This window comes from Chlamydomonas reinhardtii, chromosome 6 (assembly GCF_000002595.2).
Source record: "Chlamydomonas reinhardtii strain CC-503 cw92 mt+ chromosome 6, whole genome shotgun sequence".
Lineage (NCBI taxonomy): Eukaryota > Viridiplantae > Chlorophyta > Chlorophyceae > Chlamydomonadales > Chlamydomonadaceae > Chlamydomonas > Chlamydomonas reinhardtii.
The window spans coordinates 6,973,335-6,995,505 of record NC_057009.1 but is presented as its reverse complement, the minus strand read 5'-3'; the positions used below and the strand labels follow the sequence as shown (position 1 = coordinate 6,995,505).

Sequence of the window (22,171 nt, the reverse complement as noted above, 5' to 3'; positions counted from 1 at the left end):
GGGAGGGGTTCCCTGCAGGTGGGCGTGTGTCGCGTGGCATGCCCAGCAGGTTCAACAGCGCACATTCGTCCTACAGAACGTAACAGTTACCGTCACCGCACGCACAAGCCGGTGTGCTGCAGGCGCTTCCGATTGCCAGCTCTTGTCGCCGTGTCTACCGTACTCTCATGCACCGGGTCCCGCTGCCACCACGCCAAGCAACAACAGTATGCGTCATGCCGGGCAGCAAACCGTAGCACGGGGTTGTACCGCCGCCACGGGGACATCCTGGATTCCCAGCAAAGCCCCACGGCAAACAGCTCTCCGCGGTAGCAATCAAGTTCCGCCCGGCTTGCTTCTTGCTTCTCTACTCATAGGCCGTACACTTGCAACACAGCACACGTGCCGCCCGGCCACACGTGGTGCTCGGAATTTTCTTGGGACAGCACGGTCGGGGTGCGCCTCAATGACGCGCACGCACTGCTTCATGCTCCATGTCCCATGTTTGTTTGCCCGGCCAAGCCTTACTTGCTTCTCAGTTGCCGTCCTGCCGACCTCTCCTCATGCAAGCGATCGGTAATGGCACACCCGCGTGCCCCGCCCCTGCGAGGCTGCGACCCCTGTCCCTGACGACTGCGCGTCTGCAACCACGCATTCCATAGCGCCACTGCCGCCGCATCGTTTATGGGGCTCTGCGCACATCCAGGCCTCAATCTCAGTGCAAGCTCGGCATTTGGCACCTGGCGCAGCAAGAATGACATGGCCCCTAGCGCACTGTGCGCATCGATTATGCTGCATGCTGCTGCGCCTCCTCGACTGGGGCGCACGCACACGCACACACCTGACCACGCCAGCCACCACTTGCAGGCTGCATGATGACACGCCCCACGTCGCCAAAAGCAATACATAAACAGAGTAGTTACGCCATTGACATTTTCTGAGGCAAGCACGTACTGTTGGGCGGAACGTCTGACTTGCAACCTGGAGCACTATACACACACGTGCACAGCAGGTAGCGGGCCGTCTCAGCCAACCCGCTGTCTTCGTCGCCACGTATCTTTCTAGGAATTTATTCAGGTGGCGCAGGCGATAATGCTCGCCCACTCTGCTATGGACACTGTTGTGACTGGCTTGGGCAGCGTTCTAGTCCGCAGCACGACAGCATTTCTTATTGCTAGCAAGACTGCGGCCCCCCCCGGACATCGTCTCCCATGTACCACCGAACGCGCACAGACCCCTCCATTGACGTTCTCGTAGATTCATAGTTCCGGTTCAACTCACTAGCTCTACATAGCATCGCCCGTGAAAGCGATACCAGTGATGACCAAGTCCAGAGTGCCGGGCAGTCCAAGCCATTCCGGGCACCGCCATCCCGGCTGCCCCTCGCTTGCTTGCCCCCAACTCCAACCCTCCCCGACGCCGGTCATGCTACATCACTCTAACATGGCGCAATCGCGAACCATGCGGCAATGCGTTTACTCTCCGTCCACCCTCGGGGCCATGCCTCAGGGCCGTGTCCCCCTTGCAGCTGCTCTCCGCAGTGACACGCACGCTCCAGCCTCCAGGACCGCGCTGCTACATGCCGACACCCCGGCACGGCACACATGCACCGGCACCGCCTTGCTCCCGCAGAAATACCGGAATTCTAGCATTGCCTAATGCACCTGCCTCCGCCCTTGCTGCTGCAAGTCCGCGCTGCGCACATGTTTGTTACGGTATTCCGATTTCCAAGTCAAGCCCTGTCCACGCGCGCAGTGCCCTGCTATGTAGCCTGCCCTGCTGCATGCCAGCGCAGTCACACTCACATACGCACACATGTATCATACGAAAGGGATGCCCCGGGCGCCTCTCATCGCACTGACATGCGCCACCGAGGGTCCTAGAGAACGCCTCCAGCTGTTGGGCGCCGCGCCGCCCAGTGCTCATCAAATCCCGGCTCCTTCTCCGAATTAAATGCTAAACGGTAATGTTGTGAGGAAACTCTGCATCGCCCAGCAACTGGGGTGCGCATTACCAATATAATGCATGATTGTTGCCTGTGCCTTGTGAGGACCGAAGGCCTACAGCCCCTCGCAAAGGAGATCGACGTGCCATACCTCAGCGTGTCTGCTGTGTGCGTCAGTGTTGCCGCACACCTCGTGCACACCACACATGTCCATGCAACCCAGCAAACAGTGCGAATCTGAAACACACAGCGCCAACTCCAGTCGATCAAAATAGTAGCGCAGGTACATATGCATGACGTACAAACATACAGCTACGTACCGGTCAAGAACACGTCTGTCCGACTCGCTCTGTCCTTTCACAGCCCCACATACACATGACCACATCCACACGCTCGCGCACCGCAGCCTGACAATGCCACTGGCCCGCAATGTCAAAACCTTTGGACAATGATCAGCCTGCTGCACAACATCGCCTTCTCCAACAACAAAAACACACACGCGGCGGGCAGTATGCGCCACGCCGCGTCCCATCTCTGAAAGATACAGCGCGCCTGTCTTGCCAACTTGCCAAACACACACGGGTTCAGGCCTAGACGCAACAGAGGCCTACCCTGAACATGCACCGACATGTTACGCGTGAACAAATCCTGCCGGGTCTGCACTCGTGTCATGCACTGCTCTGTACGCAAGGACATTTACAGCTCCATACCGTACACATGAAAGCCAGATCAAGTTTGCCGCCTTAATGCCCTGGCTCCAGTAATCCAGTGTCATGAACACACAACATGCACTCGCTGTCCTCTAATGCTCTACTTTTCTTGGCATTTCTATTCCGTCGTGACCGGAGAACACTTGTTGTTCCGTCGGTCGTGCCTCCGCCTCTCAAGGGCGCCTGGACAAATTTCAATACACAACCCACCCTATGCTTTCCGTGATCCCATCCCAGCCTGCGCGTCTAACTCGCCCCCGGCGCCTGGCCAGCTTGCTCCGCCGCGGCAGTCGCATCGCCCGCCCCTGCCGCCTTCCCCGTCACCTCCAGCGCCCCACCCGCCACCGTGGCTGCGCGCGACACGCCGCCCGCACTGCCAGACGCCAGGGCTGCGAGGTACGCCGCTGCGGCGGCTGCCGTCGACGGCGGCAGGCAGCCCCAGTCCAGCGAAAAGCGGCCCGCCGACCGGCGCCAGCGGTGCTGCGACGGCGGAAGGGCCACGGAGGAGCCGCCGGTTCCGCCACCATGCCAGCCTGCCGGCGCCAGCCGCTTTGGCGAGTAGCTAGGCGTGCCGGCGCTGTTGGTGGCGGCGGGCCCCGGGCCCAGCACCATCAGGCCGCCGAGGCTGCTGCTGCTCAGACGGCGCCGGTCGTACAGCATAGATGAAGAGCCGGCGCTGCTGACGCCGCTGCCGTTCCCGTTGTTGTTGGCTGTGGGAAACGGGCCCATGGCGCCAAAGGGCCGCAGCGGCACGCGGCCGACCGACACGGTGAAAGGGGGCATGGGCGGCGCGGCCGACGCCGGCGGCGCGGCAGCCGCAAGGTCTGCCGGCAGCGCGGCAAGCGTGGACCGCCGCCGCCTCGGCGTGCCCCGCCTCGACCGCGGCTGCTGTTGCAGCTGCGGCGGCTGCTCCCGCTCCAGCACGGGCGGCAGCGGCAGCATCGACAGCGACGCCGCTGTCGCCACGTCTGGACCTGGCATGGACTCCAGCGCGTGCCTGCTGCCCCGCCTGTCCCTGCCCCGCGCCGAGGAGCCCGGCGGCGGTGCGGCCAGCGGCGGCAGGGAGCTCATCAGCAGGCTTGTGTCGGCAGGTGAGTAGTGGCTGGTCTGCGGGGCTGATGCTGAGGCTGGCCCACGCGGCAGCCTAGCCGGGGCTGCGGACGGCGGCTCGAAGCTGTGTGGGCTCGGTGCCTCGCTGTGTGACGACGCGGCGGTCGACGGGGCGGGCGCAGAGGCCGTGGACGGCTCGACGCCATCGCCTGCGCCGGCGGCTGTTGGAGTTGCCGCAGCGGCAGCATGTGGCGACCCCGGCTGCTGTTGCTGCTGTTGCTGTTGTTGCTGCTGTTGCTGCAGCGCCTGTTGTTGCTGCTGCTGCTGCTGCTGTTGCTGCAGGTCCTGGTGTTGTCGCATCTGTGACTGGTGGTGCTGACGCTGCGCTTGCTGGTGGACCGCACTGTCGTCGGGGCCGGGCAGGCGCTGCGTGGCGGCGGCCTGCTGCGGCGTGGCCGGCGCAATGGTGCCGCCAGCAGCCGGACCGCCCGCCGCAGTGTCCGCAGCACTGCCCTCCGTGTCCCCATCTCCTTCAACAACACCCGCAGCATATGCACCGCTCTGCTGCGCCTGCGCCTCCGCTGGGCCCTGTGCTGCTACCGGCGCCGGCGCACTCCCGGAAGCGCTGTCCACCGCACCGGCGCTGCCGCCTGTGGCTGCGCCGCCAGCGGCTGTGGCCGCCGCTCTCCTGCGCTCCTCCGGCAGCAGCGGACTGCACTGAGCCTGCGCCAGGTATGGAGCTGCGGAGGCAGGAGCGGCGAACGCCGCTGCGGAGGCAGGAGCCGCCGCTGGGGCAGAACCAGCACAGCCGTGGCCGGCGCGGCTGAGAAGGCCTGCGGCGTGGGATGCCTCCGGGATCGAGGCGAGGGCCGCCTCGGACCCAGCAGACCCAGCCGCCCGGTACGGTTCGTGCGCAGCGGCCTCCGGAAGCGCTGAGGGCCAAGCCGCTGGCTCGTGCCGCTGGTTGGGGTGCTGCTGCTGTGGTTGCTGTTGCTGCAGCTGTTGCATCCACGGTGCCGGCGCGCCAGCCGCGGCCGCCATCGCCGAGGCAGTAGCAGCTGCGGCGGCCGCCGCAGCAAACGCCACCACCGCCGGAAACATCGCCGCGCCGGCGCTGCTGGCGGTTGAGGGCGGCGCAGGGCCGCTCCTCACACCTGCAGCAGTTGCGGTGCCGGCGCTCGTTGGGACCTTGCCGAAGGGGCCGGCGCCGCCGGCACCTAAGCTACTCGATCCGGTGGAGGCGCCGGCGGCGGCAATGCGTGCCAACATGACGTCATCGCAGCTGCGCATTGCAACGCCATGCGCCTGGCCACGGGAGGCGCTCTGTGAGCACAGCACGCCGCCAGGCAGCGGCGGCCGCAGCGGGTCAGGCGCGCCAGCCGCTGCCCGCGGCGGCGGCGCCAGGCGCGGCGCCGCACGCCATGCCTCTGGCGGCGAGGTGGGCAGGCTGTCGCCGGCACCGCCGCCGCTAACGCGCACTTCGGCACACTGTGCGTGCTGCTGGTGCTGGTGCTGCAGGTATGCCTGCTGCGCGTTGTGCGACTGCTGGCGGCGGGGCGCCGCCGCCCCGCCCGCACCTGACCAGGTCTGACCGGGCGTCACAGCTGCTGCCAATGGCACCGGCTGTGGGGACTGCTGCTGCCGCGGCGCCTCAGGCAGCGACATCAGGGCGGCCGCCGCGGCCGCACCTGGCGGCACGCCGCCGCACGACTGCGCGCATGAGGACGTGGCACTGCCGTAGCCGCTGCTGCCGCCGTCGCCTCCCGCACCTAGTGGCAGGGTTCCGGCGCCGCCGCCGCCACCGCCGCCACCGAAAAGTACGCTGCCGCCGCCACCGCCCCCACCTGAAGCGCCCCAAGGGCTGGTCCGAGTCCGTATGCTAGCGCTGTCTGCGAAACTCGGCCCTGAGGTGCCCATGTCTGAGGTCCCCACGCTGACACGGCCACTGGCGCTGTCTGGGTGCGGGTGGCCGTACGGGCTGGTCGGTGACAGCCCCAGCAGCGGCGGCCGGCTGTGGGCGAATGAGCCGCGGCCGCTGCTGCTACTGGGCGTGAAGGCGTAGGGATGGTGGTGGTGCATGTTCGGGTGCCCCGACGGCAGGCAGGGGTAGGCGTAGGCGCTGTGGCTGCCGCCACTCCGGACGGGGCCGCGGGTGGCGGCGCCGCTAACTGTAGAGGGGTGCGGCGGATCGTAAAGTGCGCCTGCAGCTGGGCTGTTCACGTTGCGCACGCGAGCGCTCGACGCCCGGGCGGGTCGGACCGCAGGCCCGCCGAAGGCAGGGGTCGTCACGGGGCGCGGCGGCGTGTTGCCCCTGGTCCCGCCACCCCTGCGGCTGGGGCTCAGCAGCTCAGCGTCCCGAGCGGCGGCCGCGGCGGCGGCGGCAGAAGGCTGGCGCAGCAGGTGGCGGCGCGAGCTGGCGGCGGACGGCGGCGACTGAACCCCCTCGCCGCCCTGCCACGACGCATACGTGGCCGCCGCCGCCGCCTCCGCCTGCTCTTGCTCCCGCTGTTGCTGCTGCCACTGCTCTTGCTGCCGCTGCTGAGACGCCTGCTCCTGCTCGCGTGCGCAGCTCCGCGCGCCGTGCGCGGCGAAGGCTTCCGCGGCCCGGCACTGCTCCGCCATGGCCGCAAGCAGCGGGCCGTCACAGCCCTCCACCACTGGGGCGTAATCCGCGGCCGAGTAGACGCCGAAGCACTCGGCCACCACGTTTGCGCCCTTGCGCCGCGGGCTGTGCCCCATGTCCGCCATAAGCTGGTCGTGGAACTGGCTCATGTACAACATGACGACGGCGCCGCGCGTGCGCTGCGGCGGCATCACCTCTCGCCGCCAGCGCTGCTGCGCCCGGACGTCCTCGTGCATGGCGTGCGGCGGCGGCAGCGTGACGCGCCCGGTCAGCACGTGCGCGAGCCACAGCGCCTGCAGGCCGCTGCTCAGGATGTTGTTGTAGGTCGACACCTGTTGGTTTGCACAAGAGGACAGGACAGGATCTATTTCAAGGCAGAGGCATCAACAGCGGACATGTTGGTAGGCACCACAATGCGCCACACGCAGCAGGGACACATGTGAGTGCCACAACAGACCCAGCGAGCAACACAAGTCGAACAACGGGAACGCACCTCGCTGCCCACAAAGGCCAGCTGCGGCACGCCCGGTGGCAGGCAGTTGCGGTAGAGGTACAGTCCGTCCTTCTGCAGCCCCAGCCGCGACCGCATCTCGCCGTCAAAGTAGTCGTACGTCTTTTCGTACCCGGTGCAGTACAACACCACGTCCGCGGGCAGGAAGCTGTTGTCTTGCAGGATCACGCCGTTGCGCACGAAGCGGTTGACCTCGCCTACAGTCCACGCCCATACGTTGTCGCGCGCGCGCCTCAGGTTCGTGAACAGGACATGATCGGATCGAGCTTGCCACACCGCGTTAACACTTCACATGCCGAATGCATTGCCCGACTGTCCACAGAACTCACCTTCAAACTGCCCCAGCCCCACACAACATCTAGCCCACCGCCGGCTCACCTCGCAACATGCGGCAGCCGTCGGCCTCCAGCTGCAGGTCCACTCGGTCGTCCTGTGCGGCACAGCAAAGCGGGAGGATGAGAACAAACGCGCAAGTCATATTCGATGTCATAACGGGCAGGAATCAAGCCGCCGTACATGTCCCCAGCTAGCTAGGCAACCACCGCAGCGACACGCACCAGGATCTGGCCGCCGTGGAAGAGGTCGCCGGGCAGCGGCACGGCGGGCTGGTTTTTGGTGGCGGCGGGGAACTGGCGCGCGATGAGGCACTGCGCGCAAAGACACACGGCACCTTAAACACAGGCTGCGATACGCACAGCGAGCAGGTTACGGTTGTGTGTCCTGGGTGATTCGCTTGCACGCATGCGCATCACGTTGGGCTGCTGAGGGACCGCTCTTGTTTTGATTGTTCTCCTCAAGCAGAAACGCACGACGACCTTCTGGAGCCTGCCTCGCTAGCGCACCTCCAGCCCCTTCCAGAACAGGCGCCGCAGCGGCTTGGTCACCACGGCGCTGGCACGCTCCAGCTTTCCCGCGGTGTAGTAGGGCGGCAGCATGTTGGCCATGGTCCGGTTGAACATCAGCCGCCGGATGGAGACGCCCAGCAGCGAGCGCGGCACCGGCCAGTGCGACTTGCGGTACAGCATGGTCACGGAGGCGGCGGTGTTGGCCGACACCAGGCCCGACATGCAGTCGAGCGCGGTCTTGCCCGCGCCCACGATGAGCACGCGGCGGCCGCGGGTGACCGAGTAGTCCGTGAAGTCCTTGGCGTGCAGCTGGGTGCCCACAAAGTCGCCCGCGCCCTGCAGCGTTTTGGTGTGCAGGCGAGGGAGCGGGAGCGGGAGAGTTGTCGTGTGAGCGAGTGTGTGAAGTGGGAAGCGGGAGCGGGAGGGTCGTGACATAAAGGCATAAAAAGAAAGTGATGAGCTGCCGAGGTGCCTGTGGAGGGCAACTATACTTGCATCCCGGGACTGGACTAGTGCGCACGGGGTGCGGCATCAGCTCGACTGGCCGCCACCGCAGACCGCATGCCGCTGCCACGTCGCCAGGCGCACACCCCACACGCACCGGGTAGGCTGGGATGTAGGGGTTGGAGTAGATGCCGGTGCAGACCACCACGTAGTCCGCACTCAGCTGCAGCAGGCAGTGCGCGCAGGGAGGCGCGGCACGGCGACGCAGGCGGCAGGGGGCGGGGGGCACAAGTGTTGTGGCCTTGCAAAGCCGCGCTGGCGACGGCTGCAGACGGACCGCAAGTGCAGCGGCGATGCTGCCTGCCATAGCCCACCCCGAATGCGTGTCGGGCGGCCCGCGGCGCACGCCGCTGACATACACACGCGCACATACGACGGGCGTGCACTCGCTCTGTTTCCCTGACACAAAACACGCATACACCGAGACATGTACCCATCCCCCCACCTTGTAGAACTTGCTGGTGGTGGTGTCCATGTACACAGCGCCCCATGTGCGCGACTCCTCATCCCAGCGCAGCCGCAGCAGCTGCACAGCGCGCAGTGGGATGTTTGTGACTTTTTACTCACTCCAATTGGCAATTCAAAGGCGGGCGGCAGCGGGCAGCAGCTCCACACTGGTGGATGGTGCTACGGTGCGGTGCTTAAGCGCCCCTGCTAGTGACCACGCGCGCCCCATACTGCCACGCCTGGCCCCAGCCTCCCACTGATTAAGGTGCACACCTTGGAGTTCAGGCGCACGTGTCGCAGCAGGTCAAAGTGCTGCGCGTATGCCAACACGTAGTCGTGGACCTGCGTGAATGGTCATCACGGCCAGGGCGTGAGGCGTGTTAAATATTGAAGGCTGGAACACACAGGTAGATAAAGGCCGCAAAGCACCGCACTCCTAGAGCCACTCGATGACGCGAGTGCATGATGCGCAGGGCCGCCCACGGCTGGTCGCCTCGCCACCCGCCCCACACACACAGGCTGCTCACCTCCTGGCCAGTGGGGTAGTCATTCGCGGGGTGGTCCGGCCACTGCAAGGCGACGACCGCAGTGGGGCTTTCGTTTACTCCAAACCCAGTTGAAGTGTTGAACCAAGACCCAGGGGGGATGGTGCGGGAGTGACCTGGCTGTGTGCAACATGGGGAGGCCTGGTAGGCTGCGGCCGCGGTGCCCAGCCCGGGTCAGAGCGCAAGCTCGGCTGCTGCTCACCGGAAACTCCGCGAACTCGTAAAGCTTCCATGGCACTGCGGCGTGGGGGCAGCATCCAAGGGCGCGTGCTCAGAATGCCCGCCATTCAAGCTGCTCACCGCATACGGTACTCGAGCGGCCACTGCCGGCACGCCCCTGCCCCTCGCACACGATGGCCACGGAGCCCGCTATTATGTGCCGTCAATACATAGATCATGCTGACTCTCCGCGTCATGGCCGGTAGCGAACTAGCGACGCCGCGCCGGCGACTGGCCCGCTCGAACCGACGCCGCGGCCGCCTCCCACCTGTTCTGCTGTCCGGCATCCCGCGCTTGTGAAACCCGCTACCGCTTACCCTGCAGGCCATATCCGACGTAGTTGCTGCACCAGACGCCGCCAATCTCGCTGTTTGCTTCCAGCAGCAGCACCTGATGTCACGATAAAAGGCCGAGGACGGTTGAGGCCAAAAAGCGCCCGCGCGACAGCCAACAGGGCCAACATGCGTAAAACTCCAAAAGCAGCCGCACCTGCACACCGAGCTTTAGCAGCTGGCGGGCTGTCTGCAGGCCCGATACACCTGCGCCAATGACTAGGACCTTTTGGAGCCGACCCAGCGGCTGCGGCAAGATCCCAGCCCGTCCAGCCGAGAAGCTGCTCGCGCCCGAGAGCGGCATCTCGCCGCGCCCGATGTTCTGCTTGCCCCTGTCCTGCGCTTGCGCAAATGCGCGGTCACAGCCGCACTGACGACGCCTGTGCTGGCGTCTAACGATAGCTTAAAGCATGCATTCCACCAGTTAGGGCCAAGCTGGCCGGCGGGCCAGCCGGCGCTTGCTGCAGCAAAAAGGAGGGACAGACAGTTGCAGCTAACGTCTGTGGTGTTCCAGCGAGCTACACGAGGAAACTATTGCTTCTCGGTCGTTGATCATGTATGTCTTGAAACAGCGACGGCGGCGTCGCTGAGCGCTTCATGTGAGGTTTCGGCAATCGCGCGGATCACCCGCGCCCCTTGCCGCCTGCGTGCCGCCCCCCCCCCCCCCCCCCCGGACTTCTGTTCCCAGCCCTACCGTCTGCCGCGCATTTGACCGAGATCACTGTCCATATTGTCAACCACTGGCAAATGCGCATAGGCGCAGCGCATGAGAGCATGTTACATAACGGATGGCTTGCAACTCCGCATGAGAGGCCTGCATCTGCAGCGTCAAAGCAAAAGGCAAGGCATGCCCGCACCGCATTGCGCACCATACTCTCTCACAAGTCACAACAGCCATGAGCCATTCCTCTGCTCATCACACCTCCAACCGCCTGCTCCCGGCTGAGTGCCCCTGTGCCCCTGCTTACTTCGCTTAAGTCTCCATATCACCCAACCCTTGCATCAGCCCCCTTCCTCATGCACCCGGCTGCTCATCCTGCCCTGCGCCCCCCAAACTCCCTTCCTGCCCCCATCCACCCATGCTACACCCTACACGAGCACATCGCGCCTAAAAGCCGCCTGATCCTTCTAAGTCATCACGGGCACAGGCGCCTTGCAGGTGGGGCAGGTGGTGGTGCGCTTGGCACCCGGGCTGGCCGCCACAGCGGCAATGGCCGCCGCGGCCTCGCCTCCCTTGGCAGCTGCCTCCGCCGCGGCCGCCACGGCCGCAGAGCTCTCCTGTGGGGGCAGACACCAGCCAAGCAAGCACACTTAGCAGCACTGCAACTCCATGCGTTGGGTATGAATGGGTTTCCCGACCGCAACAAGCTACCCTACCCCAGCTCGGGAGACTCATTGCTCCCTGGGAAAGGTGCCAAACGGCGAATACCCACACACGCACACACGCACACACCGACAGCCACACACACTCACTCATCTTACATACACACAACCACACACACGTGTACACCCTCAGTCCCTCACCTTGGACTGGTCGCAGTGCAGCTTGAAGCAGGCGTCGTGCTGCACGTGCATGCAGCCCAGCACCACCATGGCGCCGCCGCCCTCCTCGCCCGCCGCGCCCCGGGCCCGCGCCTTGAGTACCTCAATGGGCCTCTGGCACACGCCGCACGGCGACGTGGCGGCGCCGCCGGCAATGCCCGAGTGGCCCGCCTCCTTCAGAGCCGCGTTCAGCTTCTTGCTGTGGGGGGAGCAGGTGAGTGGGTGCCGACGTGGGCGGGTGGGAAAGAGGGGATGCCATCCCCAAGAGCTCTCCATACTTTTTACCCAGAGCTCAACCCCTCATCTGATCACCCGCACCCGCACCCGCACCCGCACCCGCACCCGCAGCCGCAGCCGCAGCCGCACCCCCACCCGAGCCCTACCACCCATGCCGCCTCACCGGATCTCCAGCGCCTCGCCCGGGGTGTCCAGCTGCAGCTCCGCCAGGTTGGCCAGGTTGATCAAGACCTGGATGACCTTGTCGTGGTCCTCCATCAGCTCAAAGATCTCCATGGCCTGTAGGACGTTGTTAACAATGTGGACAACGAGTCGGATAGCGTCAGGAGGAGAGGGAGGCAGGCGGCAAGAGCGAGGCAGGAGGACGCGAATGGCAGAGTCCCACACCACCCACGCCAACAGACACGCCAGCCCCGCACCTGCTCGTACGCCTGCTTGGACTGCTCGAAGCGGCGAGTGGCGAACAGCGCCGCTGCCATGTTGACCATGGCCGCAGCCGCCTGCAGCCCGACAGGCAGGCAGGCAGGCAGGCAGGCAGCAACAGGTCGGACGTGCAGCCAGACAGACCGCAGCAACATCAGGTAGAACCGTTTATTGCCACAGCAGTCACCCACTGCCTCACCGTAAACGACATCCCCATCAGCCCACAGCCACCCACCCCGCCCACCCCACCCACCTGCATCATGCCAGTGGCCATGGCGGCGCGGTCGCCCGTCTCCGCGGCCTTGGCCACCTGCGTGTGTATGTACGCGTGTGTGCGTGTGTGTGTGTGTGTGTGTGTGTGTGTGTGTGTGCGCGCGCGCAAGTGTGTGTGTAAGTGTGTGCATTGGGAGCAAGAAGACGTTTCCACATCAGCGCGAGGACCCGGCGCAACCCGGAGACGCAACCGACCCATCAACACAGCAACTACCGGTATCCAGGAGCCGCGGCGCTCCGCGGCAATGCCCCATGCCGCCCTTCTCCCACCCTTCACACTCACGCCGCTCCTCCGCCCTCCCTCCCATCCAGGCCACAACCCCTTCATCCCTTGCTGCATGATGGGAAGGTGCAGATCGCCCAACACACAATTTCACACTCTCCCTAGCTCTCGCTCTCTTTCTCCCCCGGGTCTTAGATTCTTTGGGATTGAAATGAACTAGCCCACCCCCACCTCGTCCTCGCGCAGCTTGACCGCGATCTGTAGGCACGCCAGGCCCTCCTCGGCGTCCACCGACATCACCACATTGCCCAGAGCCACAAGCACCTCGGACTGCGGCGTGCGACACGGGATGTGGGAGTAGGGAGGGGGCGGCCGGCCATGACGGGCGTGAGTAGCCGTGGCTGCAGGGGCCGCTGGTCCAGGCCCAGTGTTGCACAGGCCGCGAGCCGCCCCACACTGATGAACAGGCCCATACCGACAGCCCTCACCCGTGGCCCTCACCCCTCCTCTCATACTGCATTGCAGGGGGCTGTTCAGCCGCCGCAGCCCCGCTTCTCGCCGCAGCCCCGCTTCTGCCCCGCTCCCCGACGGGCCCCGCCCCGCCCCGCCCCGCTCCCTCACGCCTGAATCGCTTTTCCAAACATCCTTGCCACCCCCCACCCCCCGCGGGCCACACCTGCATGCCCGCGCTGTCCTCCTCCTGCGCCACCAACAGCGCCTCCTTCAGCACCTCAGCCGCCTGCGGGGTGGAGGGTGGAGCGGCCTGAAGAGGGGCACACACAAACACACACACACACACACGCTGCCCCCCGCTTCCCGTACACCCAGATACCCGCACCACCCATCTCCTAGTGTCTCCAGTGCGCGCACACACACACCACACACACACACACACACACACACGCCGCATTCCCCCCTGCCGCACCTTGGTCAGCTGCCCCGCCATCTTCCACAGGTTGCCCAGGCCGATGGAGTTGTCCACACGTGCAGCCGTGTTCTTGGCGGCCTGCAGGGAGGCAGGCAGGCAGGCAGGCAGGCAGGCAGGCAGGGCGGGAGGCAGGGATTGCGGGTGGGGGGGGAGGGAGGGTCACGGAATAAATGAGACAGCGAGGGGCCGGAAAGCGGAGACTCTATGGCAACAGCAGGGGCGCAGAAACCCTCCCCCCCCCGGTTGGCTTGCTTGGGTTTTGGAATGAACTACCCCCCCCCTAGTTTGGGCTGGTATTTACAACCCCCCCTATAGCCTCCAAGCCGTACCCCACGCCGTGCCCCACCCCACGCCGGCCACGTCCCACCTTGGCTGCGTCGATGCCGGCGTTGAATGCGTCCGCCGCCGCGTTGAAGTTGCCCAGCTTGGTGTGCGTGTGCCCCAGCCACTTGTGCAGCTCCAGCACCAGGTCTGAGCGGCCCGCCTGCCGCGCGGCGGCCTGCAGCGAGCCGAAGGCGGACAGCGCCGTGGCCAGCTTGCCTGCGCGCAGTGTGCAAGTGTGTGTTTAGAGAGCACAAGGAAAACATTGTGTGTGTGTGTGAGCGAGAGACAGGGAGAGTCTGTGTGTGTGTGGCGGGGGGGGGGGGTACATGCATGATGACTTAAGAAGTGAAGGCGTCGGCGGGGGCGACTGCATGCGCGAGTGATTAAGAAAAAGCGGTGTAGTAGCCTGGCACGCTGGTGCAGCGGCGGGGCGGGGCAGGAATGAGTGCTTGAGAATGACGTGAGCTACCACGTAGGATCCCGCGCGGCCAACGATCTGGTCCCCTTCATACATCATCATGAATGTAACCCCCCCCTCCTTGCAGCGCGACTGTTTCCTTACGGGATTGGTTCAAAGACACTCAAATTACACACACACAAAACGCCGCCTGCTGACTCCTCTACACTCCTCTGCCCCGTTGACCTCCTGCCAACCCACATCCCAACCAACCAAACCCCATTCCCACTGCCACAACACCCCTCACTTATATCGCCTCCTTAGCTGCTCGCCCGGCGCAATCCCCGCCAACGCCATACTCGAGTATTACCGCCAGTCGCGGTGACCTTGCGTGTACTGTCATGAGCCATCTTGTCTCAGGGTTATCGTCGGGAATGGTGTCCCCCCTTTGGATACTTACTGAAGTGCACCACACCGCCCCCGCACCCACCCACCCATCCACCCATCCACCCACCCACCCACCCACCGCCCCCCGCGCTCCCCTGCCTCACCCCCCAGGAAGTGCATCACCGCCTCCTCAAACGCGCCGTCCAGGGTGCCCGCGCCCTTCTCAGCCGCCTGACGCAGCACCTCCACCAGCGCGCTCTGCAAGCCGCCGCCCGCCGCCGCCGAGCCAGAGGCGCCGGCGTCGCCGGCACTGCTGCTGGCACCCTCCCCAGCGTCCTTGTCGGCTACGCTGCTGCCGCTGCCGCTGGCCTCAGCCTCCCTGTTGCTGCTTGTACCGGGGCCGCTGGTGCTGGCGGCCTCGGCCTCGGCCGCGGGCTCCGCGACGACCTCTTCTGCGGCGGCGTCGGCGGCGGCTTCTTCGGAGGGTGATGCGGGCTTGTCGGCCGCGCCGGGCTTGGCGCAGGCGGCTTTGTGCTCGGGCCAGTGCTTCTTCTGGCAGGCTGCAGAGCAGTAGTACACGGCCTTGCACTGCCCGCAGCGCTGCGGCAGGCCGCCCGCCTTGAGCGGCTGCGAGCAGCAGCCGCAGGACTTGAGGTTGGCAGCGACCGGCGCGGCGGCCTTGGCCGTGGTGGCGGTTGCGGTGGCTGCCGAGGCGGAGGCGGAGGCCTCGGCGTCAGTGGCAGCCTTGCCGGCAGCCGTGGCTCCGGACGGCGACTTGCGCGCCGGAAGCGACGGGCCGCCGCGCGCCTTGGCGGGAGTCGGCGATGGCGTCTTGCGCACTGGGAGCACCGGGCCAGTGGCAGCCGGCTTGGCGCCCACGGCGCCACCGGTGAGCAGCGACTGCATCGACAGCGGGGCGGCCTCCGCGGGCGAATCCTCCTCCTCCGCGAACGTCGGCAGCAGCACGTACTTGTAGATCACATAGCCAACACCCGCTGTGAGCGTGACGCCAGCTGCGATGGCTGCAACTTTGAACCAGGAGGACCCGCTGGATGGGCTGCTCGTGTCAAGCCCTACAGGCGCCATGGTGCAACCCGAGTAATGCGATCTATCTGACTGGGAGTTATAGATGTTCGCAGCTGATCGGCTCAGCAGCCCGCTGCTGGTGTTTCAGTTCCGATGCACAGTGATTGGAAAAATCCTCACGCGCAGCAACCCGCGCCAATGTCGTTACGAAATATTTTTCTCGTCACACGGATATGATATGCAGTGATGTCGTTTGGCAAATCCGCAGTCTCCAACTTGCATCGTGCCACCAATTAGCCAAGCTTTCCGGGTGACTCCCAGCAGTTAGCTATGGACAACACAGCATGTTGATAAATTGCTTCGGTAATTAAATGATCGGAGTGAGGATGTCGAGGCGGTTTTCCTGTGACGCACGAGGAATTGCAACCCGTCACAAAGCAGTCTTACTATCAAACAGTGGGTGGGGGAGTTGTGATAGCCAGGAAGGAGGGGCCGTGGTGCACGCGAAAACCGGGTGGGGACGACGGGGGGAGCTGCAACTGCAAGGGGCTGTGGCACGGTCAGGTCGGGGCTGTGCAGCCGTCCGGTGCAAGCAGCACACGACGCCACGTGCCTAGACGTGCAGGCGTTCCCCCGAGTGCAGGTCTTCAAACATTTTAACCTGCCTGGTAAGCCAACGCTGGACGTTGAGCGGGGGTGTGGGGGAGAAGCTTTGTTGTCGGATTGGCGGGGTCCGAATCCAGCATCAGACGCGTTGCAAGCTTGCAACCCGCTCGCCCCGTCCGTCGCACTGCATTGACCATTGATACTTGCAATACAAACATCAAATACAGCTCCGTTGGGCCCCAAGGCTGCGGGTCGTCGGCACTACCAGCAGCCTGTCTAGCAGCGACTCCCGTTAATTCCAGCGTAATGAATCCAGCCTTCTTATTTATTTGATACATACACTCTTAGAGCCCGTGCACGCGTGGCCACGAAATGGGCAATGTGGCTCCCGCTGCGCGGCGCCATAGCGTTGTAACAGCCCTGAAGGACTTCGGGGCTGAACTGGAGCTCTTTCAGCAGGCCGATCTCGATATCCTGTGGGAACAACGGTATTGCACCGTCGACAGCCTGCGGAGTGCCACTCATCAAGGCCTTCAAGCCTCTGAGCTGCCGCTGAGCCTCGTTGACCACATCTTGTCGCTGCAAGGTGCGCACAGCCGATGACGGAACACACCTCACCCCGCCGTGTGTAAGAATGCGGATGTTACAGAGGGGACAGTCCCAGCACCCGAAGACGCCAAGCCATCTCATGCTATCAGGGCCCAACTTGACTCCACCAACCCCGACTTTGCTGCAAACCCTCCCGCGGTCAAAGTCAGTGTGACTCCGCGCACAGTGAGTCCTAGCCAAGCCTCAACCCGCCAGAGCCCCACCTCTGTGCCTCAACGCCACAAGCCTAGGCACAGGGGTGCCGGGAAACGTCCACGCCGCAGCACACACGCACAGCGCACGCACTATCCAGGGCACAAGCGTCCAGGCACTAGAACGGTCGCCCACACGTGCATCCTGCCCACGCACAAAGCCACCAACCACGCACAACCTCTCATGGCGAGGGAGGCGGGGAATCAGCGTCATACGGCACGCGCAATATTCTGCCTTCACCAACAGCCCGAGAGATGAAAGGATGCGCAGATGGCACAGTGTCCCAACCCTTAGGCCTGATACCCAAAGTCACAAACGTCTGGAGACGACCCCAGAAGTCAGCTACGACGGCAAGTCCAAATCCAATGAAAATCCTGAAAGCACATTGGGGTTGTTGTTGCGCGCTACGGTATGCGGAAGCCTTGGGAAGCGTCGCTGGGTGGTTGGGAGAGCTCGCGCGCGCTCTGAGACATGCAGCGTAACGCAAGCGCCGTTCGCGGTTCCGCGCATCGCATTTATGCAATTTGACGTGCAACTCATAGTATCCATGTGTCCCCCGACCGCTCTCATGTCATGCAGCCTCGGCGGCTGGCCTGGCCGTGGGGAGCGCGGCAGGAGTCGGTGAGTTTGCATTGGGTTGTAGGGGCACCTGTTTGGCTATGTGCCTGTGGAAACCGACCCCGGCTATGTCCGGGCGATGAGGATAGCCGGGCGATGAGGTTGTTCGGCCTCAGACTGTGGAGGGGCTCAGCCCCTTTTCCCGTGACCGGGGAACATTTGCCATTGGGATGGCCCATCGATTCGCTCACTGGCGACTTGGCCTGAGCAGAAACACCAGCATCATGCGGCGGCTTAGTCTTAGGCTGACCATCGGTTAGTGGGGATCTACCTCTGTCCAGGATCGGGGGATCTACCTCTGCCCAGGAATGGCTGCGCGGGTCCCAATGGCGACCGATTGCCCGATTGCCCGAATGACCGGTGACTATCCTTGATGCAGTTGTTTGCCCGCGAACTTGAAGCTGCAGTCTCACTGGTATCCGTTCGGCCTACCCCTGCAGGCTCGCTGCCGGCTGCTGCTGGTGAGCATTGCCACGAGGCTGTAGGGTGGGGGTCGGCACGCGGTTTCTTGGGAATCGGCAGTAGAGTGGGGCCATCGCATATCGGGGCGGGTGGGTTCTGGGTGGAAACACCAGCAGCGTGCGAGGCGTGGCGCCAAGGGGCGGCCGGCAGGCTGGTGGGACAGCCTACACCCGGTCAAGTGCTTGGGACTAAATGGCACGTCGTTTCTGCTGTCACTATGCGGGTCGTATCAACAGCCAAAATGGTGCGCGTCACAGCAACTGCAGCTGCCTTCAGGTGACGACCTCTGCTGCGTGCCACCTGTGCCGCACTCCCTCATTTCAGGCGTAGCCGGTGGCCCCAGCGCCGCGGGGAGCACGGAGCAGGCAGACGCCGGTGAGGTTTCATGGGCATCGAAAGTGGTCGGGACGGTGACCGAGCACGCGTGAATTCGTAAACACGCGCTGAACACACGGGTAATTGCCTAGGGCAGAATCGCATCAAGCCTTTGCTGGGGCTTGGGCTTGGGCTTGGGTGCTTTTTATTGAAGGCTCGTGCTGACGTATCCCTACCAAATGCTGTCGTATGCTGCCTTGGACAGAGTCGCTGCGCGAAGTTGTACGTGCGGCAATACGGGAGACGTGGCTTGAGATGGAGGCGAAGCAGCGGCGTGCACGCAAGCCTCAGTCCTTCTCCTCAGTGGGCAGCCAGGACGTGGACACCCTCATAAGGAGTGTCAAGCTGGTGGCGGTCCGTGGCGAGGCGGTGGCGCCGCAGGAGGCACAGGTGCCGGAAGGCACACCTGAATGCGCCAGCTTTGTGCGACAGGAGGGCTGCAGTGAGGATGCCATGACGCCAGCGCTCCTGCAGCACCACCAGCAGCAGCTGAAGAAGCTCGGCGTCGTGTTTGACGAGCTGGGCGGTTTTGAGATGTACGATACCCACAGCAAGGGCAAGCTCTTGCAGTTCACATGTGATGAGAAGTCCTTCTCCGGCGGCTTTGCCGGCTGCGTCGCCCCGTACGGCCTGACGGAGTGGAGTCTTGTGCACCAACTTCGGATCATCTATGAGCACAAGCTCAACATCAAGGTGAGCGCCGCATGGGTGAGCGCAGTTCCCACTGTGCATTCATGCTGCCATCCAGGTGTGTCTGGCCGCCGTACGGCGTGTGGGTGCATCTAACGGTCCGCGAGTAGAAGGGCAATTACGTGTGCGTATGAAGCGTTAGGTAGGGACAACAGACAGTCTTGTATGCGGATTTTCGGACTGACAGGCACCCCACAAACGCCAAGCGGTCGTGGAGCTGCTTGGGGCGTATGCCTGCAGCCCCTGCCCGGTGCTTTTGGACCTGACGGATGGCCGGAAGCACAACGTCTACACGCTACGCAACAGGCGCTTGTTTGTGTGGGAGAATCTGACGCCGACGCAGGTAGGTATATATAGCTTACACATTCTTGTCAAACCATATCACTACAGCCGCCTACCGCCGCGTGTCATGGATGCTCTACTGTGCAGGCGTACTACTTGCAGGCGCAGCACCTGCGGGCGGCGGGCAGCCTGCGGGCGGGCCTCGACCTGCAGCTGCACCAACTCCCCGAGGAGGAGCAGCAGACCGTGCGCCACGTGCAACAGGTCCTGAGCCCCGCGTTTGGTGGCGAGACCGCGCTGCAGGAGCAGCTGGACTCCGTGCTGCCCTTCATGCCGCCAGAGGAGCGCGAGTCGGTGGAGCTGGAGCTGGTCAGCTCGTGGGCGCAAGCTGCAGACTTTTCTCAACCGCCCGAGGAGGCCCAGACCCCCGCGCCGTCCTGCCCCTGACGCTGCCTTTCTATGCGTGGTTTCGGGGTGAGATACGGGCAATACATTAGATAGATGAGGGATGGCTTGTATGGTTTTCATGTTTTATGTGGCAACGCTGATGGCTCCCACTGCCCCCGCGTGTGGGTGCTTGCATCAGCAGAGCGAATAGCAGGGTGAGTAGTTGGACGCCGGGTCTTGGGGCTGTGCGCTGTGTACAGCAGGGTGCAGTGGGGATTACAATTGTCAGGGCGCTGGGTTATTGTAGATTAAAGTGACATGTATGCGGACACTGCTGTGATGCCAGTGCCACCAGTGCTCGACAGCCGGCCACGCAACCAGCGCTCCCATATGCATGCACGTCCTCGTCTGCCTGCTGTCGGCGGTGACGCTCACATCCCAGTGCTGCCCCCCCCCAAAAAACTTAATGCATGTAACCCCAACCAGGATTCGGTGCTTGTACCTGGTGGCCGTCGTCCTGGTGCCGGTCATGGAGCGGCCAGTCTCCTGGATGCGTGCGGCGGGCCGCCGTACATGCCATCGGTGGAGTAGTAAGACCGGGGGTGCCGCGCAACTGGTAGGTTGCAGTGGTGGCTACTGGGGTGGTGGCATCATCATGAACACGATGCTGCAGGTGCACCTGTTCGCGTTCAGCGGGCTGCTGCTGGAGTAGTCAGGGCGCCAGCTGGATGGCTGCTGCAAGGGCAGCAGCAGCAGCCCGGGCACGGTGGGTGCGGCGCGGCCTGATGTGGATTGCGGAGGGGGGGCTGTGGCCTTCCGGCCGCCATCTTTGTGCGCACGGCTGCCCGCCTGGCCTCTGGGTGGATCCGGTGCTGCTGGCCGTGGACTACGTAATAGTAGTGGCCATGGCGGCGGCTGTCTCCTGGATGACACACGCCTTGAGTGCTATGCGCAAACTGGGTACCACACTCGCCAAGTTCTACAGAACCAGCCAGTTTTGCCTGCGTCAGGGGTGTGGGGCTGAGTCCCACACACCTCTAATAAAGATGACACATAACATTAGTACTAATAAGGCGTCGCTGCGCAGCGTGTTCGCAGCGACACTTTCCTGGTGCTAATGTTATGTGTCATCTTTAAGGGGTGTGGGACTCAGTGAGTCGTTGGCTCAGTGGGGATGACACGTGGATGACATGGCTCAGTGGGTGAGGGCTCAGTGGCGCTCAGTGGGGTTCAGCCGTGGGCTCAGAGGCACGCACTCACTTTACCCTCCCGACGGTGCAGGGACGTGACGTCAACTCCGCAACCGACATCCGGCACGCGCTGGTGGAGATGCTGCTGGGGCACAAGCGACCTGCATCGCTGCAGACTGGCGGCGGCAGCGGCGGCGGCGGCAGCGGCGGCGGCGCGTGCGCGCATCTTGGTAGCGGAGGGGGCGGGAAAGGCCACGTGGAGGAAGAGAGCGCAGCGCCGCCCAAGAAGCGGCGCAAGTGCGCAGGCTGAGGAGCCGGCTGGTGTCTAGGTAGCGGTCCGCGGTGGGGCTGGCAGGGCATGCGTAGGGGCATGACAAGTAGTGCGGCTGTTGACAACTGTGCTGCGATTGGCTCTGCCGTGGCATCGCGATTGCTAGGCACCCGGTTTGGCTATGTGCCTGTTGAAATCGACCCCGGCTATGTCCGGGCGATGAGGTTGTTCGGCCTCAGACTGTAGAGGGGCTCAGCCCCTTTGCCCGTGACCAGGGAACACTTGTCACAGACGTGTGTGTTACGCCGACTGTGTGCACACAAATAACCTAGTGCTGGCATGCGAACAACACGTATGGCAAAATCGAAATGCATCATACGGCGCCATGACAGAATGCAGAGCGGGTAGCGGCACCATGCACGTGCGTCTGTGTGTTTGTGTCGTGTGTGATGTGCGTGTGGCATAGGTAGGGGGCTGCGCAGCACTTGCAGACCAGCTGCCCTATGGCAGCCAAGTCGCCGTTACGGGGCCGTTGGGATGTGGGGGCCCAGCCCCGTAACTGATCGGGGCAAGAGGTAGGCCCTTTACACCGGCGCCGACGTTACGGGGCAGTTGGTGGATGGGGTCCGTAGACGCGGTAGGGGCAGTTTGCGCCAAGGGTCCGTGGGTGCGACGGCTGTCATGCCCCCCATCGGGTCCGTAACCAACGGCTTTTGTAGAGCCACCTAATGGGGCGCCGACGGGGCGTCTGAGCTTGGGTCCGTCTGCCTTGAGGCACCGTGGATGCGCACGGACCGTGGATCATAACGGGTGCAAGTAGTGGAACGCGATGCAGGGTCCTCCGCCAGGTGCCCTAGCCGCCAGCAGGTGTCCCAGCCAGCTCAGCTCAGCTCAGCCAGTCTACGTTTACGAGTTTCATCCCAGGGCGGTGCACAATCTCCATATCATAGCCCTGCGGCCTCAAGGCGTATCGGGCCACGGGGCCAGCTTGTCTGTCAGGTCCTTGGCCCGCATGATGC

At 64.1% G+C, this 22,171-nt stretch overlaps 3 protein-coding genes across 5 annotated transcripts; 1 reads left to right on the top strand and 2 right to left on the bottom strand.

Annotated features, from left to right (window-relative positions):
• Positions 1-47: 47 nt before the first annotated feature.
• On the bottom strand, positions 48-10,289 carry CHLRE_06g296550v5 (uncharacterized protein). The gene is made up of 12 exons (XM_043063512.1): positions 9,868-10,289; positions 9,696-9,768; positions 9,362-9,396; positions 9,142-9,183; positions 8,888-8,956; positions 8,613-8,693; positions 8,265-8,330; positions 7,661-7,999; positions 7,376-7,465; positions 7,197-7,248; positions 6,801-7,015; positions 48-6,639 (listed from the first exon to the last, which is right to left on the bottom strand). The coding sequence occupies exons 1-12, from the start codon at positions 10,012-10,014 to the stop codon at positions 2,881-2,883; spliced, it is 4,968 nt and encodes a 1,655-aa protein (XP_042924218.1). The 5' UTR covers positions 10,015-10,289; the 3' UTR covers positions 48-2,880.
• Positions 10,290-10,475: 186 nt separating this feature from the next.
• CHLRE_06g296500v5 (uncharacterized protein) lies at positions 10,476-15,799 on the bottom strand. The gene is made up of 10 exons (XM_001691415.2): positions 14,609-15,799; positions 13,704-13,876; positions 13,334-13,414; positions 13,085-13,147; positions 12,640-12,738; positions 12,166-12,222; positions 11,909-11,989; positions 11,653-11,768; positions 11,235-11,451; positions 10,476-10,988 (listed from the first exon to the last, which is right to left on the bottom strand). Exons 1-10 carry the CDS (start codon positions 15,528-15,530, stop codon positions 10,839-10,841), a joined length of 1,959 nt encoding a protein of 652 aa, XP_001691467.1. The 5' UTR covers positions 15,531-15,799; the 3' UTR covers positions 10,476-10,838.
• A 350-nt stretch (positions 15,800-16,149) lies between these two features.
• CHLRE_06g296450v5 (uncharacterized protein) lies at positions 16,150-21,965 on the top strand. Of its 3 annotated transcripts, none has more exons than XM_043063511.1 (9): positions 16,150-16,662; positions 17,457-17,498; positions 17,936-17,956; positions 18,282-18,332; positions 18,538-19,025; positions 19,210-19,365; positions 19,452-19,778; positions 20,178-20,307; positions 20,973-21,965. In XM_043063511.1, exons 1-7 carry the CDS (start codon positions 16,449-16,451, stop codon positions 19,749-19,751), a joined length of 1,272 nt encoding a protein of 423 aa, XP_042924216.1. In that variant the 5' UTR covers positions 16,150-16,448; the 3' UTR covers positions 19,752-19,778; positions 20,178-20,307; positions 20,973-21,965. The 3 variants fall into 3 exon arrangements, with proteins under 3 accessions (XP_042924216.1, XP_042924217.1, XP_042924215.1); XM_043063510.1 differs by having other exon boundaries at positions 20,178-20,457; XM_043063509.1 differs by having other exon boundaries at positions 16,270-16,662; positions 17,903-17,956; positions 20,178-20,457.
• The last annotated feature ends 206 nt before the right edge of the window (positions 21,966-22,171 follow it).

Excerpts from the sequence above, each read along its gene's own strand:
- CHLRE_06g296550v5 (XM_043063512.1), bottom strand. The coding sequence starts at position 10,014 with ATGCCGCTCTCGGGCGCGAGCAGCTTCTCGGCTGGACGGGCTGGGATC. Across the intron at positions 8,331-8,612 it reads CCACCAGCAAGTTCTACAAG|CTGAGTGCGGACTACGTGGT; the intron begins GTGGGGGGATGG and ends TGCCTGCTGCAG. Across the intron at positions 6,640-6,800 it reads TGGCCTTTGTGGGCAGCGAG|GTGTCGACCTACAACAACAT; the intron begins GTGCGTTCCCGT and ends GCAAACCAACAG.
- CHLRE_06g296450v5 (XM_043063509.1), top strand. The coding sequence starts at position 16,449 with ATGGGCAATGTGGCTCCCGCTGCGCGGCGCCATAGCGTTGTAACAGCC. Across the intron at positions 17,957-18,281 it reads CTCGCTGCCGGCTGCTGCTG|GCGTAGCCGGTGGCCCCAGC; the intron begins GTGAGCATTGCC and ends CCCTCATTTCAG. Across the intron at positions 19,026-19,209 it reads AGCACAAGCTCAACATCAAG|GCACCCCACAAACGCCAAGC; the intron begins GTGAGCGCCGCA and ends TCGGACTGACAG.
- CHLRE_06g296500v5 (XM_001691415.2), bottom strand. The coding sequence starts at position 15,530 with ATGGCGCCTGTAGGGCTTGACACGAGCAGCCCATCCAGCGGGTCCTCC. Across the intron at positions 13,877-14,608 it reads GGTGATGCACTTCCTGGGGG|GCAAGCTGGCCACGGCGCTG; the intron begins GTGAGGCAGGGG and ends CACTGCGCGCAG. Across the intron at positions 11,990-12,165 it reads TGGCCACTGGCATGATGCAG|GCGGCTGCGGCCATGGTCAA; the intron begins GTGGGTGGGGTG and ends GTCGGGCTGCAG.